The sequence below is a fragment of the Equus quagga genome, chromosome 9 (assembly GCF_021613505.1).
Source record: "Equus quagga isolate Etosha38 chromosome 9, UCLA_HA_Equagga_1.0, whole genome shotgun sequence".
Classification (NCBI taxonomy): domain Eukaryota; kingdom Metazoa; phylum Chordata; class Mammalia; order Perissodactyla; family Equidae; genus Equus; species Equus quagga.
The window spans coordinates 120,404,240-120,422,514 of record NC_060275.1 but is presented as its reverse complement, the minus strand read 5'-3'; the positions used below and the strand labels follow the sequence as shown (position 1 = coordinate 120,422,514).

At 60.9% G+C, this 18,275-nt stretch overlaps 1 protein-coding gene across 2 annotated transcripts in view; it reads right to left on the bottom strand.

The window, feature by feature from the left end:
- Window positions 1–18,275, bottom strand: part of SLC12A7 (solute carrier family 12 member 7) — a 94,449-nt gene that overhangs the window by 17,359 nt on the left and 58,815 nt on the right. For both annotated transcript variants that reach the window (XM_046671608.1, XM_046671609.1), the window contains exons 2-13: window positions 16,717–16,811; window positions 16,086–16,208; window positions 13,072–13,218; window positions 11,635–11,689; window positions 9,385–9,515; window positions 7,724–7,965; window positions 6,090–6,301; window positions 4,446–4,613; window positions 3,869–3,967; window positions 3,184–3,241; window positions 1,970–2,144; window positions 222–340 (exon numbers count right to left, since the gene is read on the bottom strand). In XM_046671608.1, coding sequence (XP_046527564.1) covers window positions 222–340; window positions 1,970–2,144; window positions 3,184–3,241; window positions 3,869–3,967; window positions 4,446–4,613; window positions 6,090–6,301; window positions 7,724–7,965; window positions 9,385–9,515; window positions 11,635–11,689; window positions 13,072–13,218; window positions 16,086–16,208; window positions 16,717–16,811 — 1,624 coding nt within the window. The remainder of the gene's footprint in view (window positions 1–221; window positions 341–1,969; window positions 2,145–3,183; window positions 3,242–3,868; window positions 3,968–4,445; window positions 4,614–6,089; window positions 6,302–7,723; window positions 7,966–9,384; window positions 9,516–11,634; window positions 11,690–13,071; window positions 13,219–16,085; window positions 16,209–16,716; window positions 16,812–18,275) is intronic.

Genomic DNA, 18,275 nt, shown 5'->3' with positions numbered 1-18,275 from the left:
TCACTGTTCCCTCCCGTGGGGTCTCCCTGTCCCCCTCTCATCCATGTCACTGTCCCACAAGTGACTTGGCCACCCATGCCCGTTCTTGTCTATTACTTGTCCTCTGAGCACATGGCCAGCCCCGGAGCACAGGCCTCACGTCCCCCTGGAGGTTGACAAGCGGCAGCCACACTCCCACAGCCTGGTCCCCACATGCCCCCCCAGCGCCCGCGGCCACTCACATGGAGAGGATAGGGGCCACGCTGTCCAGGGAGGCAATGAGGATGCCGGTCTCGCAGATGAGGGCCGTGAGCAGCAGGGCCCACGTGGGCTCCCCGTTGGACTTCCCATGGCCGAACACCTGCAGGGAGGACAGCACGTGGGCTGGTGGCCGAGCGGCAGGGAGCCACAGGGACATCTTACATTCGGGTGAGAAGCCACGCCAGTCGGGTCCAACCCAACAGAGGTCTCAGAGATGCAACCAGCAGAAACAGGCTTTCATGGCACATCCTGGACCTTACTGGCCGGGTCTGCAAAGAAAACCCGACACCCAGAACCTACGAGGGCCAACAGTGCCCCAGTACCTCAGACCCAGGACCCACGCAGAGCACCAGCCGGGGTGCAGGGCGACACACCCATGTGTTAGACCAGGGGCTCCTGGGATCCTGAGGGCAGCCTCAAGGGGGGAGGAGCGGGTCCCCACAGCGCATACCTGCAGGGAGAACCCCGCAAGGACCTCATAGCAGGGCACCTGGAGCCTTCACCACAGCCACGTGGGGCAGCAATTTCCGGAAGGCCACACTCCGCCCCAGGCACACCAGGCTTTTAAAAGCTTGCTCTGCCACACTGTCTGCTGGCAGTGGTCCAGGGAGGGGACACTCAGAGCACGTTGCAGACACAGAATAAAGCATGAACAGACTCCATGATGCGGTGCCACCCAGCAGAGGCTCAGGGGGAGTCGGGGGACAGGCATGGGGCTGCCCATGAGGCCACCTGCCCCAACACATGCGCCCATGCTCCTGACTGTTATACACAATCCAGCATGGGCTCTGTGTGTCAGCGCACGCTCCACGACCTCACCAGCAGCTGAGCCAACAGACAGAAGCCACAAAAGGTGAAGAAACCAGAAGCGGCCAGAATCAGTTTCAGGAAACAAAGGTGAAAAGGACGGATCGCTGGAGCCGCGAGGACCAGACCATGACTGCCACGTTCATCAGCCTCAGGCCTCAGATACTCAATCAACAAACACAAAGGTGCGTCGCTTCCCCCAAGATTCACAGGTGAAGTCTCGACCCCAGCACCTCAGAAGGTGACCATGTTTGGACACAGAGCCTGCACAGAGCTCTTGGGGAGGACCCTCACCCAACCTGACCGGTCTCGTTACTGAAAGAGATCAGGACACACACATACAAAGGGACGACTGTGTCAGGACACAGGGAGACGACAGCCGTCTACACCCGAGGAGAGAGGCCTCGGGAGGAACCAGCCCTGCCCACACCCAGATCTGGATGTCAGCCTCCAGAGCTGTGAGAAAATGAGCTTGTAGTGTTGAAGCCACCTGGGCTATGCATTCATTCCAGGACACGAATGCATCTACGGCCACAAGTGCATTCCAGAAAGCGTGAGCCCCAACTGGAGGAAGGACGGCCCCTGGACACTGTGTCCCTTGTCATTGCCACGGTGGGACAGTCCTGGGCGCAGCATCCTGCAGGGCCACAGCAGGACGGCTGCCGACACCATGGGAAGGGGAGGCGCACACGGTCACTCCTCTGAACGGTTGCCACAACCAAGGAAGGAAAGGGGCTGCCTCCACCATGGCACCAGAGCCCTCAGCCCAGTGGGCACCAGGTCGGGGGCCAGGCTGGAGGCGGGACGTACGTCCTACCATCTTTAACCACAAAGATGGTGCCCTGGAGACAGACTCTTGGGGACGATCTCCTGCTCTCCAAAGGGGAACAGTCCCAGGGCCAGCGGGCAACTGCGTGCTCACCTGGAGGAAAGGGATGATGCCGTCCCGAGCGATAGCCTGCAGCAGGCGCGGCGCCCCAGTCAGGCTCTGCAGGCCGGCGCCACAGGTCGAGAAGAAGGAGCCGATGACAATGACCCACGGAGATGGCCAGGCCAGCATGCCAATGACGAGATTCCCCTGCAGGGCCTCCCCAAACCTGTGAGGGGCACGGGGAGGGCGTGTTCAAAACATGAGCTGAAGATGTAAAATGTCCTCCCACGTCTCATAGGAATAAGGCCACTCCCACTCCAAGTGAACAGATGGGTCCTGCCCCAACCCAGGGTCCTTGTCAGGAGCAGGGGAGCCACGGCCCAGCCCCTGTCCACACAGCCACTGCCACTCCTGCACACTGCAGTGGACAGATGGCACAAGCATGGACTGTCAGGGACCACGCAGGACCCTCATGCTCCCAGGGGCTGACGGACCTGCACCCACCAGGAAGCTGGGTTGGTGAAGGATGGCCTGCAGCACTGGCCACTCCTCCAGTGAGCGGCAGGGCTGATGGAGTCTCCCAGGTCTCTATCAAGAACCCCACATCCCCGGCTCTATCAGAGTCTCCCAGGTCTCTATCAAGAATCCCACATCCCCGGCTCTATCTGAGTCTCTCAAGGTCTCCATCAAGAGCCCCGTGCCCCCGGCTCTGTCAGAGTCTCCCAGGTCTCTATCGAGAGCCCCGTGCCCCCGGCTCTGTCAGAGTCTCTGAGGTCTCTATCGAGAGCCCCGTGCCCCCGGCTCTGTCAGAGTCTCCCAGGTCTCTATCGAGAGCCCCGTGCCCCCGGCTCTGTCAGAGTCTCTGAGGTCTCTATCGAGAGCCCCGTGCCCCCGGCTCTGTCAGAGTCTCCCAGGTCTCTATCGAGAGCCCCGTGCCCCCGGCTCTGTCAGAGTCTCTGAGGTCTCTATCGAGAGCCCCGTGCCCCCGGCTCTGTCAGAGTCTCCCAGGTCTCTATCGAGAGCCCCGCACCCCAGTCCTATCAGGGTCCCAAGTTACTCTGTGGTTCCCCAGCTCTAGGCTGAAGCAGCAGAGGGAAGAACACATCAGACCAAATGGACCCCAACAAGGGGAACATGTGGCTTCCTGTTCCACACAGGAAGCTTGAAATCCTAGGATGCTCCCAGTTGCAAAACTAAAGTCATCTTCAAGTAAACCAACGTTGACCTCAGAACTTTCTAGAAGTTGCAAATGAAAATCAACATACTTATCTCGTAGGATCACGCCCTCGATGCAGGCTCCAAAAAGCACGATGCAGGAGAGGTCTGTAGCTCGTGTCAAGGAATCAGTGGGCACGATGCGCTGGCAGCAGGGCCTGGACCAACCCGGCACCCAAGCTGCCCGCACCACTGTGTCCCTGTGACCCGGTCCCTTCCTCACCACTCCGTCCTGGCTCCACAGAACGGGGCGTCGGTCAGTCAGGATGGGCTGACCTGCAGCATGACCCCCACAGGGACCAGGCCGGAGACGCTCACTCGGTTAGAAGGGACAAACCTCACTGAGCGAGAAAAGGCTCTGCTGGCACCTCAAACCGTGACCCAGCTTGAAACATGGTGACGAGCACAGCTATTGCATAATATGTGTGCAGTTACACGTTACTAATACACATTACCCGTTACTCCTAATAACAGGCTTACTACATATAATTTACATACAACGTCACATTCCATAACCGACTGTGAAGACTCGAGTCCAGAGGCCTCGTCTTTTACTTCCTCGCATGGTACCCACGCCAGCCCAGCGCCCCCTCTAAGGGACAGATGTGAGGTCAGAACTCGTCCGAACCAGGGAAGCCCACCCAACGCTGGGGCCCGCACCACAGTGAGCTGAGTAGAGCGCTGGGGGCCACACCTTCCCTGGTGCCTGCACCTCCCACACTCCTTCAAGGATACAAATAAAAGACGTGGTCACGATGGCCAAGATGGTCCCTGTGGGGATCGACTTCTGGGCGTCCTTGAGGTCCCCGGACCGGTTTGAGCCCGCCATGATACCTTTGGAAACGGAGGAAGTGAGGCAGGGGAAGGAGGAACCTCGGCTGCAAGGCGCAGGGAGGCTGAGACTAAAGAGAAACGCTCAGCAACGCCTTCCCGCGGCCACTGCCCCTGGGAGGGCTGAGAGGAAGTCTAGCGGCGGGCGAGCGGACCTTCCACGGGGACAGGCTCCGAGTGGGGAGCAGGAGCAGACCCAGGCGAGGACCAGAGGGACAGACACGTGCCACTTTCTTATTAGGACAAGGACAGCTGGGCTCCTGGCCTGACAGCCCTCACGTCCACTCCTAACCGCCACAGCCACAGGGCTGCTTCTAAAAACACAGGCCTCTCGGGAGAGCACGGAACAGGCTCCTGTAGACCCCGCGACGTCCCACACCCCAGTCAGCACAGCCCGGGGGCTGACACCCTCAGGCTCGTTTCTTGAGCCAAACGGGAAAGAAAGGGGAGCAATGAGTGTGTTAGAGCTTGGGGGGCTCACCGGTCACCGAGGGGAAGTAGATGCCGACCAGCATGGTGAAGTAGGTCATGATGTCCGTGAGGACGTAGGGCAGCCCGCTGGCTCTGCTCTCCTCCGGCACAGCCATGGAAGATGCGCCCTTCTTCTCCACAAACGCCCCCTTGTCTGCGTATGCACTCCACAGGTTATCTGGGGGTAAGAGTAGACGTGGTAATGGGACTCCAGAACCTTCCATCAGGGCTCACATGCTTGGGCAGCCCCAGCAAACGACACTGGTGGTGAAACGTTAATGCAGCTCGTGCTCCCCTGCGGGCTCCCACTTCACGGGAGGACAAGGACATCTACCTCAAAGAAACCGATCTCTGAGGAAAGGACTTCCACCCAACCTGAGGGGAAGATTTGGGTCCTAAAGGCAAATTCGAAGAAGAAACTTTACTGGAATGAGGAAGGTGTCCCTGACAAGCTGCCTGAGCTGGAAGTGAAGGGCTCCATTTGGAGGGGGCCAGTCAGCCACCACTTCACGAGATGGAGGGGCAACCTTCACACACAATCCAGGCGAGCACCCGGGCCCACCTTCCACCTATGCAGACCCCCTGTGCAGACTCTAGCCCCCCTCCCACCAAGGACTCCCTTCCTCTTCACAGGGTCCCTCTCCTCACAGGAAACCCTCTTCTCACAGACCCTCTCCTCAGGGGCACGCTCTCCTCACGGGGACCCCTCTCCTCACGGGGACCCCTCTCCTCACGGGGACCCTCTCCTCAAAGGGAACCCTCTCCTCACAGGGACCCCTCTCCTCACGGGGGACCCTCTCCTCACGAGGACCCTCTCCTTACGGTGACCCTCTCCTCACGGGGATCCTCTCCTCACCGGGACCCTCTCCTCATGGGGACCCCTCTCCTCAGGGTGACCCTCTCCTCACGGGGACCCCTCTCCTCACGGGGACTCCCGATTCTGCAGCTCTCCCCACACCTCACTTCCCTTCCTGCCCCTCAGAACATGGCATCCTCCCTCTGCCTCCTCATCTTTGCCCCAGTGTGACCTGTCAACGGCCACCCCCTCCAGGAGTCTTGCTCTGCGACTTTGGCTGAGAACCTGAACTCAGAAGTGGTGGGCTGGGCTCAGGAGTCAGGACCTCTGAGCGTCAGGACCCCCATGCTCCCAGGAACGCTGAGTGGTGGTCAGTGTAGCCGTCCCCCAATCTCCCCATCTCGACTCAGCATGGCCCTGCCTGCCCCCAACACCCACTGTTGTCACAGCCTCAGAAGAACAGACACTGCCCATCTACCCCAGGGCAGCCAAGGACCAGCTCAGGTTTCAGGATCATTCTCTTCCTTTTGCCTAAGAGGTCAGGCATCTCCCTGGGGCAGTGGAGGAGCCGGCCCAACTTCTTATCACAGAAGAATACAGAAACAGGAAAAAACCTAATCGCAGTCTATTAATTACTTTCCTCGTTAAGAGAGTAAGTTCCCCATGCACAGTGCTATGAAATTCTAAAACACTTCAGGGAGGTACTTGACCGGCTGGCCTCCACGATACCAATCACGGGCCCTGGGAGGGTCAGCGGTGGTGGAGGGGGCAGTGTAGGCGGGGGCTGGGCAGAAGGACGGGACCCAGGGACTCATGCTCACACGACATGGCCCTGGCCAAAACCCACCAGGCCCTTACCCAGGAGGACGCCGCTGGCCACCCCGGGGATGCCCTGGATCTCCGTGACGTTGTTCTGGGCAAAGTACTCGTCGCAGGTGGCATTGGGCATGGAGCTGTTGCAGAAGAGGCCCCAGAGCGCAGTGGTGGCCGTGCTGTTATTGATAGTGTGGACTTTGGCGCAGAGGTCGAAGCCACGTCTTGACAACGTGCGGTTCCCCAGCAGACAGACCCTGGGGCAGAAACAGGGACGCAATGAGACACGCAACTCCCTCGTGAAGCTGCTCCCTCTGCTTTTCTCAGGGGACCAAATGGAGGTGTGCGGGTCCCCTCTAAGTAGCTTCTGACACTCTCCACTCAGCGTGACAGAACAGCCGCGTGAGCTGCTAGAGATCAACATCTAAGCAGGATTCCAGCAGCCCCTTGAGGCCTGACAAACAAATGGCAAGCAATAGGATGTACTGGAGTACACGAGGAAGCCATTGGTGACCTTGTCTTTCCAAAAGGGCCTGACGTGGCCGTTGAGTACGCACTGTGTATCTGCTTTAAGCATTTGCTGTGTCCCAAAGACAAGAACAAATGGCCTTAAGATAAAGATGCAACTTCTCCCACATTGGCATCTCCTTAAGGATAAGCATCTCTCCCTAGGCCAGGAATTGATTGCTGTGCTCACCTGTGACCGGCCTGCTCCAGACAACAGACCTGCTCTCTGCTGTGTCCACCAAGACAGCAAACCCACTACCCACTGTATCCATCAATCGCTGTGCCCACAGAGCAGTCTCGTGACTATTGCAAAAGGGGCATTTCAATCATATGTGAAACATCCTCTTTGGGGTATATAACCACACTGTGCACCCCACTTCTTTGGTGCCCCTCCTTCCTTGAGGAAGGAAAGCCCTGGGCTAAGCTAGTCTTCAGATGTGGCTCAGAATAAACTCACCCAATTTTCATTGATAGATTGGTTATGGGTTATTTTTATGGACACACCACACTTCCCCGATCGCAGGCTCGTAGGCAGCGTGGGGCTGAGCCACAGCCCGCTCGGCCGCTCTCTGTTCTGGGGTGTCTGACGCAAGTATGAACGCGGCCGCTCCCACCACAGGTGGCTTCCTCCACGTGGAGACGGCAAACACAGGAGCCGGGAGGGGGCTCAGCACCAGGCGCGCCCAGTCCACCCAGGTTCCTCCTGATCCAACCTGCGGGCGGCGGGCCCACTCGGGCAGACTCCCTCAGTCACTCTATGACCTTGGACCACCTCCCTCCAACTTGGCATCCTCATGCAAAGGTGGGACAAGAAAAGAACTCCAGAGCTTCCTCGAGGACACGGGGAGCTGCCAAGGACGGGGCCACACCCGGGAGGAGCTCGGTCCTATCTGACTGTCCTCAGGGCCGCCGGCCTCCCTACATGACCCCCAACCTCACAAAACCTCCTGTCCTACCCTTGCAGGAGGCACGGCTGGGAAAGCTTCCTGACCGCTCACGCCCGACCCCAGCGAGAGAAGGGAGACTGCAGGACACAGCGCGCCACCACCCCAGGCCCGCCCGACACGGCCACAGATGAAGCCTGAATCACGCCCCAGGTGGGAAGACGCTGTGTCTCTCTGACCCGGGCCAGGACCTCGAGCAGACGTCCGACCACGGGCCCCAGGACTCACGGGATGTCCGGGGGGTCAAAGGCGGTCTTGATGACGCCAGCATAGATGGCGAGGATGGACAGCACCACGCAGGCCAGGAACACCAGGGCCAGCTTGTTGACGTACTTGACGCCCACGAAGACCACCATGGCCATGAAGACCAGCGTGCACGTTCCGTACACACGCATGTTGTGCAGCATGGCCGCCGCCTCGCCGTCCACCGAATCGGCCTGGATGATGGACGCACTCGGGGAGATGTAAGTCTGTGGGGACAAAGCAGGGTCCAGGAGGCTGCCCGCCCGCCCCCGCCTGGAATATGACCACACGGGGTGGACAGGGCAAGACAGCTTCCAGCACCGTCTGAACAGCCCCTCTCTGGAGCAGCTCGGCCGTCGGGCCGCCTCCTCCCCCGGGAGCCCCTCACCACCAGAATGCATTCAGAGCGGACCCTGGGATGCGCAAAACAGGGGCATCAAACGGTGAGGAGCAGAACACCCTTGAGACGAAACTTAGGGCCCTTCAAAGTGAAGGAGCTCTAGAAACGAGGATACCCCACTGTCCTCTTAAAGGAGAAGCAACGTTCTTCTGCTGACAGGGATGTAATTCCAGCTCGGAGAACCCAGGGCCAGGCCAGCACAGCCGCCCGAGAACCACGCTGGGCTGGCTCTGAGTCTGGCCACACAGGACAGGTGCTCAGGGCATCCTGCTGAGGCTGGAGGAACTGAGACGCAGGCAGGATCAGGCATGTGGACCTGACTACCAGGTTCGGGGAACACGTCATCCCATCGCCCGCCATCAGGAACCCCAAGTGCAGGTGGCGCTGGCACTCCCAGCAGCCACCCCGCGACACTGGGGCAGGAGCAGGATGGAAGGGGGACCAGCGGGCTCTCCCACAGTGACCTCTGAGGGGTCTGGGAAACCAGGGAGGCAACTACACTTAAAACACACCAAATGACTAAGTGTAAATACTTCAGCTTCCAGTTTCGGGGAAAAACCTCCCGCAGAGGGGCCCAGAAATCTGCCAGCCGACAAGGAACACTGGAGAAGAAAGGCTTTACAAGAAGTGCTGCCCTCGGGGTTGAGGTCACAGAAGCTGTTCCGCTGGGCCGTGCCCCGTGAGCTCACAGCCTGCAGGCTCCAGGAGACCACACACGACCCGCACCCCAGCCAGCCCGGCAATTTGGAAGTCTACGTTGCCATCTGCTGAGCACCCTGCTGGGCAGCCGTGTCTGACCGAGAAACCAAGCAGGGACCACAGGAAAGGGCGAGAATCGGGGCCGAAGGAACCTCTTCCCCCAGCCCCACCTCCTGAGATGGCTCAGGCCTCACTCCTGGGCTCAGGCCGCAGCTCATCACACACACGGACATCCGTTCGGCAAGCACCCTGGGGTTGACCCCAAAAGGCAGCTGGGAGGGACACCGGGTCGCTGCCGAACAGACGTCGCCTGGTGGCTCCAGCCACAGCCCAAGCCCAAGAGACGGACGGGCCAGCCTTCGAGAGCTTGAGGAGGCAGGCGTCCAGAGCAACGCGGTGAGGACAGTTTAGGAGGACACCATGTGCCACAGGGTGGATTCCAAGGGTTCTGGGACAGACGGGCTCACGGCGCCCTTCCAGGATCCACTGTAAGCTGACTGTGGCCTATGCGCCTAGACAAGGAAACCACCCCAGACAAAACACTTACCAGAAAAATCTCAATGGTCCCCAAAATGTACATGGCCCCTGCGAACGTAGTGCCCAGGTAGAAGCAGAGGCCCACGGCCCCTCCGAACTCAGGCCCCAGAGACCGTGATATCATGTAGTACGAGCCACCAGCTGTGAAAATGCCAGAGAAGCAGCAGGTCAGGGACGCACCGGTTACCGAGCGGCCAGGCTTCACAAAACAGGCGCTCCTGGAGGCTGTGACTACATGAGGGTCGTGGTGAAAAACAGCCATGAGTGCGAGAGCCGCCCATGAGGAGTCTGCACGTTCGAGGTCAGACTCAGCACCTCGATTCTGAAAACTTTTGCCCCAAAAGCCTAAGAAACCAACAGATGCATAGGCATCACTTCTGTCTCACATCCAAAGAGTGTGGGTGACCCCACGGCCCCACAGCTCTGTCCTTAGCCACTCTGCTGGTCGGGTGAGACCACACTCAGACACCAACCAGCAGACCGTGGCAGGAGCTCAAATACTGGAGAACTTCTCAGGGCGCACCCCACTTTCTGAAAAGCAAACTTACAAGCCAACCTGCCTTGCGATCGTCCCCTGGTGAGCACGCCCCATGCCCTCCTGGAGCACCCAGTCTGGTCACAGCCTCCCAGCTGGGCCTTGAGCCCAGAGAAGGAGCTCTCCTCCTGGACGTGTCACAGCAGAATGAGACGTGTCCCCACTCCCAGGCGGACAGACCCACCAGGGATGCCTCTTGCGCTCTCCTGGGAGCAGGCAGACGGCCACTCCCCATGCCGTTGCCATGTCCACAGGGCCAGGGAGCACCACTGCCCCACGCTCGGTAGCAGGGGTCCCGGGCAGAGGGGCAGGAACTTGGGGTGCTCACAAGCTGGGCCTCGTTTATGCGCTGCACCAACTGCAGGGACCAGAACTGGCATCGTTGCAGCTCCTCAAACACAGGGCACAAAGAAACGGGGCCTTGTGCCCACACGTCGCTCACGAGACATAAACAGCAGGCTAAGGGGCAACCGGGGCTTCGGGCCCCACCGCCCCGCCCTCCCCTGGCACTGCCTGCCCAGCCCCCAGAGAGTGACCATCCTGCAAATGGGGAAGCAAACGGCCTGGTCTCAGAGTGAAAGGCCACAGGGCACCGCAGGGGACCCCGGGAAGTCCGTCCTGACCTCCCGGCTTGCTGAGCCCTCCGTCCCTACGCTGTGGTCAAATGGTGCTAGAGGTAATGCGGCCGCTGTGGGGCTCCAGCGTAGTCTTGGAAATGACTCGGTTTAAACAAGAGTGACGGTTTGTGGGAAATTAAACTTCAGAATCAAAGGGAAGCAATGCTCGTGGGACGCTGGCCCCTTTGTGCAGAAGTCAGGGCTAAACCCGTGGCTTGATAAGCGGTGCCATGTCTGCACCCAGGATCTGAACCAGGCAACCCCAGGCCACCAAAGCGAGGGCGCGAACTTAACCACTCAGCCACGGGGCCGGCTCTAATAAGAAACGTCTTGGCAGGGGACCAGCCCGGTGGCACAGTGGCTAAGTTTGCACATTTGGTGGCCCAGCGGTTAAGTTCTCCATAGAAAGTGGTTCGCCGGTTCAGATCCCAGGTGTGGAGAGGGCACTGCTTGACAAGCCATGCTGTGGCAGGTGTCCCACGTATAAAGTAGAGGAAGATGAGCACAGATGTTAGCTCAGGGCCAGTCTTCCTCAAGAAGAGGATGATTGAGGAGGGCTGGCAGCAGATGTTAGCTCAGTGCTAATCTTCCTCAACAAACAAAGGAGAAAAGTCCTGGCAGCATTTACGTAGGTTCTGCTCTGAGGAGAATCTCAATTTCATGGCAGCCTCAGAGCGCAGGGCAGCACCCCCACCCCAGTCTTAGGGAGGCCCCACTGTGCCCTGGGGACAGGGGAAGAGGCCAGGACCCAGGGGCACCAGCTCTCATCATCCGTGTGCCCACAGGCGAGGTAACCACTGACAAGGCTTCCAGAAGGATCTGGCTGAGTCCTGCTGAGAGGGCGTCCCTCTCCTGCCCGCCCGCCCCCTCCGGACATGGAGACCCCTGTCCTCAGACACCAGTGACAGGCAGCCCCCTCCAGGCTGGATGCCTGGTGGGCAATGGCGTGTCCACACGGGCCCACTGTCTGCCTCACCCGAGGCCAACGTGGGTGAAAGGCTAGTGTCAAGGTCACGGTCAAAATGAAAGGAGAGCGTGCACCAGGATGCACAGGACTCGGCTGTTGTGCCCACGAGAGAAGGCTTCACTGCAGATGACACCCGCTTACCTGGGACCACGCCGTTGGTTGCAATCGCGCTCATGGAGATGGCGGTCAGCATTGTCTGCAAAAGGACAGGTGGCCCTTTTAGAGTAAAGGGCACTTCTGAGGGCCGCCCGGCACTGAGATGACGGCTCGGGCCTGGGGCAGCACCACCCTCGCCCCCAGCTCCAGAGCGCAAAGGGGCTGCTGAGTGACCGGCGGAGAGGCTCCAGCTGCTCAGGACAGTGGCCCCCATCCTGTCCCACTGAACCCCAAAGCTGAGCTCCTGCAGGGCACCCAGGAAACACCCACTCAGAGCCCGTCCCACGCTGAAAGGCCAGCTTCTGCCTGGCGCCCACCTCTCTGTGGGGTGTGGGGGACCCTGGAGGCACCTGCCCCCACGTGGGGCTGGAGGACGGCCGGAGCTGTCCAGGGCGGGCCCACCACCCCCTCTCACCGCCTGCTCAGGAAAGCGGCCACACCCGTAAGTTGGGGAGCAATTCGTTTACAACCTCAGGACCAGAGGGGACAGTGCCGCAGGAAAGCCCAGGGCCTCAGCGACCGCTGACCCAGTTCCCCACCAGGGTGCGTTTACGGCTTGAATAAGGCCCTACACTTTATCCTGCTTTTTACCGCCCTTTTTTTTGGTGTGTGTGGCAATTACTCCAAAGATTGTGCCAGAGTCATCCGGTGAAAGAATAGAAGAGCACAGTGAGGCTGTTTAGGCATCCACACCACTGCATGGCCGCAGTCGGGCATGGGGAAGTCCCCACGGCGGCCAGAGACGCGGCCAGGGGTGGGGCAGAGCGGCGGAGTGGGCTCCAGGGGACTCTCGCTCGTCTGCGTTGTCTGAATTCTTTCAGACAGAATGTCTCCAGGTGACACCCAGCTGATGAAACCTGCTCCACGACCCTCCTCAAAACAAGACTCGAGGGAGCAGGAAGGGTGCGGCTGGTCCAGGAGCCACCGAGGGGCGTCGAAAGGCACCAGACGCCACAGCACTGGGAGACGAGACTTCCTGTCACTAACACAGGCAAGGACAGGGACGCAGTGCCGAGGGGGCCGAGCGGTGGGTCTGGGGCTGAATGGGTCAGCGAGGTGGGTCCCTTCCTGTGTACAGGGATCCCCAAATATGCCAAGATGCTTCCAAACTGAAAGGGGACCTTGTCACAATGCAAGACCCTCGCAAGTGGTAACAGCGACCCCCCCTCCCCCCCTGTGAGGCTCCCCCCTGTGCAGTGAAATAAGGCATCCTCCAGAAAATCAACAGCCCGGTGGGGACCCACAGCCCAGCGTGGCCCGTTTTCCCTGCACTCACACCAGCCCTGGCAAGGAGGCTGCCCCTGGGGGTGGCGTCTACCAAGGCCCCTCGGCATCCCAGTGCAGCGAGCCCCTGAGGGCCCAGCCGTCCACACGGACAGGCCCAAAGGCAGGGAGGCCACGCCAGGCCAGCTGGTCACTCACACAGGTGCAGCACATGGACACGATGAGGAATGACTCCAGGACGCCGGCGGCCCCCACGATCCACGTCAGGCGCAGAAAGAGGATCACGCCGAGGATGTTCTGCAGGCAGGGCAGGTAGACGCCGATGAAGGTGCCCATGCGCGGGCCCTGAAAGAGAGCACAGTGGGCTCCAAGGAGGCCAGCGCCGGCACCGCATGGGGGCCCAGACCCACAGCCCCCCCGGGGAGCGAGGCTACACCATCAGCCCCGGAGATGGCGACGAGGTCACGGCAACAGGAGGACAAGGACAGGAGCCAGCAAGGGATGCAGGATTCAGCTGCAAGAACTGGATGAAGGGTCGGAGCGAGACCACGGCCTGGTATGGAATGAGGGCGGGGGAACCCCAGAGCAGACCCCGCCCGCCAGGAGCAGGGTGGCATTCTGCGAGGGGACCGAAACCTTATCATCACCAGGGAGCAGACAGGGAGCGCCTCGCCTCCCTCCTCCGCAGGGGAACGGCGGGGCAGTGGGTCAGGCGGGGAACAGAGCGGGCAGGAGGCTCTGGGCTCTGTCCAGTGGACAGTGGCACGTGGTTCTAGAACCTCAGGAAACCGCGGAGAGGAGGAGAGATGAGAGAGGGGCCGCTGTTCCTAAAACCACAAAAAGCACAGTGACGCTGCCTGCAGGGAGCAATAGGCAGTGTCCCGACCCGCCAGGAGGGAGTGATCGGGACCACCAGCACGAGCTCAGAGGAGGGACGCGCCACCGTGCAGCCACAGACACAGCAACGGCAGAGGCGTCCCCGACATGTGGTCCCTGCAGGCAGTGGAGCGCTGGGAGGGCGCCCGGCGGGAACGTCCCAGGGTGGTGATCCCGGGAAGACTCCGTGGCTGAGCAAACCAGGCTGGAAGAAAGGTCGGCAATGCAGCCAGGAGCCTGCCCGGCGGGCCCCGCAGCCACCAGAGGACAGACCAGACCGAGGGGCCCCAGCCCGTCCTATCTGACAGCCAGCGCGACACCACGGTCAGGTGGCACACTCGGGATTTTGGGACATCTGGCTGAGAGAAAAGATTGACATCTTGACAAGGAAAATGTCTTGAATTTAGGTGAAAAAAGAGCTGGGAAGATGTGTGAGTGATGACAAGGCTGATGAATATGAGGGCCCATGTGGAGGCTCGAGGGCAATGAGCCCTGGGTCCAGAGAGACAGTGCGCGCGCTCGCCAGGCCGGAGGGCAGGCACGAAAGGAGAACGGGCTTAACCCTCATGAAAGGGAGCAGGTGGGCTTCTCAGGGTGAAAACGGACCAGCTGACACATGGGAACGGCTGCCAACAAGTGCCAGACAGCGTGGGGCCAGGGAGCCCCCCGGGGAAAGCAGAGGACAGCCCAGCGAGGGGGAAGCTGTGGGTCAGGAAGCTGGGGCAGACACAGCTCCCGGAGTCCCAGGACACCAGGCAGCTGGCTTTTAACACCTGGCACCGGGGCCAGCTCCTGGGCCAGCGTCCGCCACCCTAGTCCCGCCCACCCGTGGGACACCCGTGGTTTTGTGTAAATAAAAGCAGTGTTTACCGGTCTTAACCGCACACCCATGGTGGGCACAGGACAGTTTAGGGGGTTTTCAGTCGTATAAAAACGAGACCACAAATGCAAAGTGCCACCTTCTCTTTCACAGTCTCGGTTAACCCGTGAAATGACCAACAAAGACTCTGGCGAAGGAACCCCTCCTGTCAGAGCCGCAGCCCAGCTCCCGCCCGACGGAGGCCCAGCCTCTGATCAGCTTGTCCAGGGCCAGCCCCCTGACCCGAGGCCGAGGAAACCCTGAGTCGTCCTGAAAGGGCAGGAGGGGCCTCCAGCTCTCATAAGAGGCCACGTCGAAGGACTGACGAGGGGACAAGGCCCAGGAGGCTGGAGGCGGTGGGCCCTGGCGCCCTGCAGGGAGCCGAAGCCCCATCTCTGGGGACGAGCTCCTGTGACCGGCGGGTCAGAGGGACCATGAGGGGCAGCTCCCTCCCTCCCCCTTGGGGACCTCACTCAGTCCTAAGTGTGGCAGCAGATTTGTCCCAACTGAAACCTGCCCACCCGGCTACACGACGGTGGCGCCAAGTGAGGGTCCCAGGGGAGCTGGCTCCCTCCTGCACAGAAACCCAGGCCCGTCAGCCTGCGCACCTGCTTCCAGGGGACAGGGGCCACACAGCTGCCCTGTCCTGGTGGGGACATCCTAGGTCCTGACCTGGCCTCGGGTCCAGGCCACGTACTGTGACTCATGGCCATGTGACACCAGCTGGACACTTAGGTTACATCTCAACAGAAGCCACAACCAGGGGGCTGGGCTGCACCTGTGTCTGTGGTGGGCTGGGCTGTGATAGGCTGGGCTGTGACAGGCTGGGCTGCGACAGGCTATGCTGTGACAGCTGAGCTGGGCTGGGCCGGGTGGCTGGTAGGGCCACTGCCCTTCTGCCCTGCCCACTTCTCAAACACAGAGAGCAAATACTCTTGAGTGTCAAGGACACGAGTGTTCGCTCTGCTGGGTTTACAGGGAGAGGAAGGAAACGAGGAAGAGATCCTTCCTTGTGGCCTGACTTCCTGACGGCCGGTGGAGCTGAGGTCAGGCCAGACACAGCACTCAGGGATGGAGCAAAGCTGTGGATGCAGGACTCCCAGCCCCTCAGCCACGGGGCTGACCGGATAGGCAGGGGGACACAGAGGAGAGAGACAGGCAGGGAGGCGGCCAGCAGGACCCCCGCTCTGTCAGACCTCAGAGGTTGCGGGTCACTCAGCCGTCCCGTCCAGCTGGCGGAGGGCTGCAGGACACAGCACACCCCTCGTGGGGCATCTCCGGTTCCCACATCTGCTTCTCACAAAAAACTCCCCAAAAAACAGCTTTCTATACCAATCCTCACGGAGCTCTGCTTATTTCTAAGGATAGATTCCTAAAAATAAACCCCTGAAAAAGAAAATCCCTAGGACAACAGGAACAGGCTTCGTGTCCCACAATAGGAAAACAAAGTGGGGGAGGGGCCCGGGGGCGGGCGCACCTTGACCTCGTGCCTCCTGCTCTCCTCGCCCTCCTCGTGCTCCACGGCGCCCTGGCTCAGGTTGGTGTAGTTGGCCAGCTTGTTGAGGAGGGAAGACACCATGGGGTTGCTGTCCATCTCCTCCTGTTTGGGACCAAGACACGGAATTAGTTACCCTAATCCCCACTGAAATGCCCCCAAACCGATGAGATCAATGGCCCAGCAGAGCTCCCTGCCGTGGGGACACTCCGGGAGGCCCGCTCCCAGGGCCGTCAGGAGCCCCAGCAGCCCCTGGTCCCGAAGCCCAGATCTGAAACGGGCCAGCGAGGCCCTGGACATGTGCCCGGCAGGCATGAAGTCAGGGGTCAGGGGCTCCAGGCCACACTGAGCAGGGCCACCCACCCAGCGAGGGGGCCGGGGTGCCCCAGATGGCCCAGGACTCAGCCACTCCAAGGGGCTCCCTAAGGCACCTCACAGGGGCCCCGACATAATAGCTGTGGGGACAGGGACGGCTGGCAGCTCCCTCCCGGCACCGTGTCTAGTCAGGCGGCAGCCTCAGTTCACCATTAGGCTGGGGGTCGCGAGGCCACAGCCTCTCCACTTGTCCCAATTACAGCGACTTTACTGCCCTCCTCTGTGGGAGACAGGTCACCTCAAACAGCGCCATATTCTTCCTTTCGAAGAAGCTCTCTCTGTCCACCTCCACATTGTTAATGAACGGGCTGCTCTCTCTCGGGTTTCCATCTCCTGTGGGGACACAATTCGGTTGGCTTTAGAAGGAACGGAGAGGAGGCAAGGGCAGTGAGGGGCGGGTGGAGGGCAGGTGCCGCTGGGCCCAGGGCTGGGGAGGACAAGGCAGGAACCCGCAGCTATGCGGGCCGGACACAGGGCACCGGGGCGGGGGGAGGCCAGCGCCTGTGACCAGGGGACAGCGTGGGCACTGGGCTCCGAGAGCTGCGTGTGGCCACAGCCTTTCTCCTCTGAGAACCCAGACAGGCACAGCCCTGCGGCACCACGCTGCCTGGGACAGACGGCACTGGGGATGCTGCCACGAAGGGCATCCTGGGTTTCCCTCCCCAGCGCCGGGTTCTCTGAGGGGCAGGGCCAGGCTGACGTCCATCACAGAGGTGACAGCCCAGAGCCAGGTGACCCTTCCACCAACACACACCCAACGAGCTGAGAACACGGCTGGCAGCCACAGTGAGTGTAAGGGACACGCCCGCATCTCAGCGCATGGATGCCGCTGGTCCCCTGAACCCCACGGGCAGGGTCGCTCACCCTGTCCCCCCACGGGGTGGCCTGAGCACCCTTGCTGTCCCACGGCCATCTGCAAGAGCCACGCTAGGAGGCGAGGGGCCCTCCATCGCTGGGCGCTCCAGTCCCACACACCCAGTGGAGCCGTCACGGGCCACAGACAAACGCGACAGCACTGGGGACGAAGGAGGCGGCGACCTGGGTGGGCGGGGTCACGCCCAGGCCCCCTCCAGCGGGAGGGACCGCCCCCACCACTCACCTCCCCCTCCAAGGACACAGCAGGCAGCTGAAGAAGATTCCAAATGCCAAACAGGCATGAAACACGGCAACCTCACGAGGAACGTGTTCAGGGCGAAGCAACGCCAGGCGCCGCTTCACCCCATCCCGGGCCGGAGACGCGGATGCCTCGGTCCTGGGGCGCAGCTCATGGCGGCCCCAAGGCAGGCACATCTGCAGGCTCCCCATGAGTCACCAGACACTTTCAGACCCAAACACGCAGCACTTTTTAGGAAGATGAATAAACCTGCTCAATCGCCAGATGGCCCGTCAGTGGGAACCTGGCTTTAAGTTACGGCCTGCCACACAGTAAAGCTGGGCGCTTATTTCACAGACACGGGGCTACGTCAGACACGAAGTGATGCCCACGGGACGCGAGATAAAGAGCGGGTAACGCACTGTCACGCACAATAGGGCTCCACCTCCGAAGGGCCAGCAGGAGAGGGAGGCGGTGCTGGGACCACAGGCAGTGGCTCATCACATTGTTTTGATTTTGAAGGAGGAGGGACTCAGGAGGAGGGGGACTCAGGAGGAGGGGGACTCAGGAGGAGGAGGAGGGACTCAGGAGGAGGAGGGGGACTCAGGAGGAGGAGGGGGACTCAGGAGGAGGACGGAGACTCAGGAGGAGGAGGGGGACTCAGGAGGAGGAGGGGGACTCAGGAGGAGGAGGAGGGACTCAGG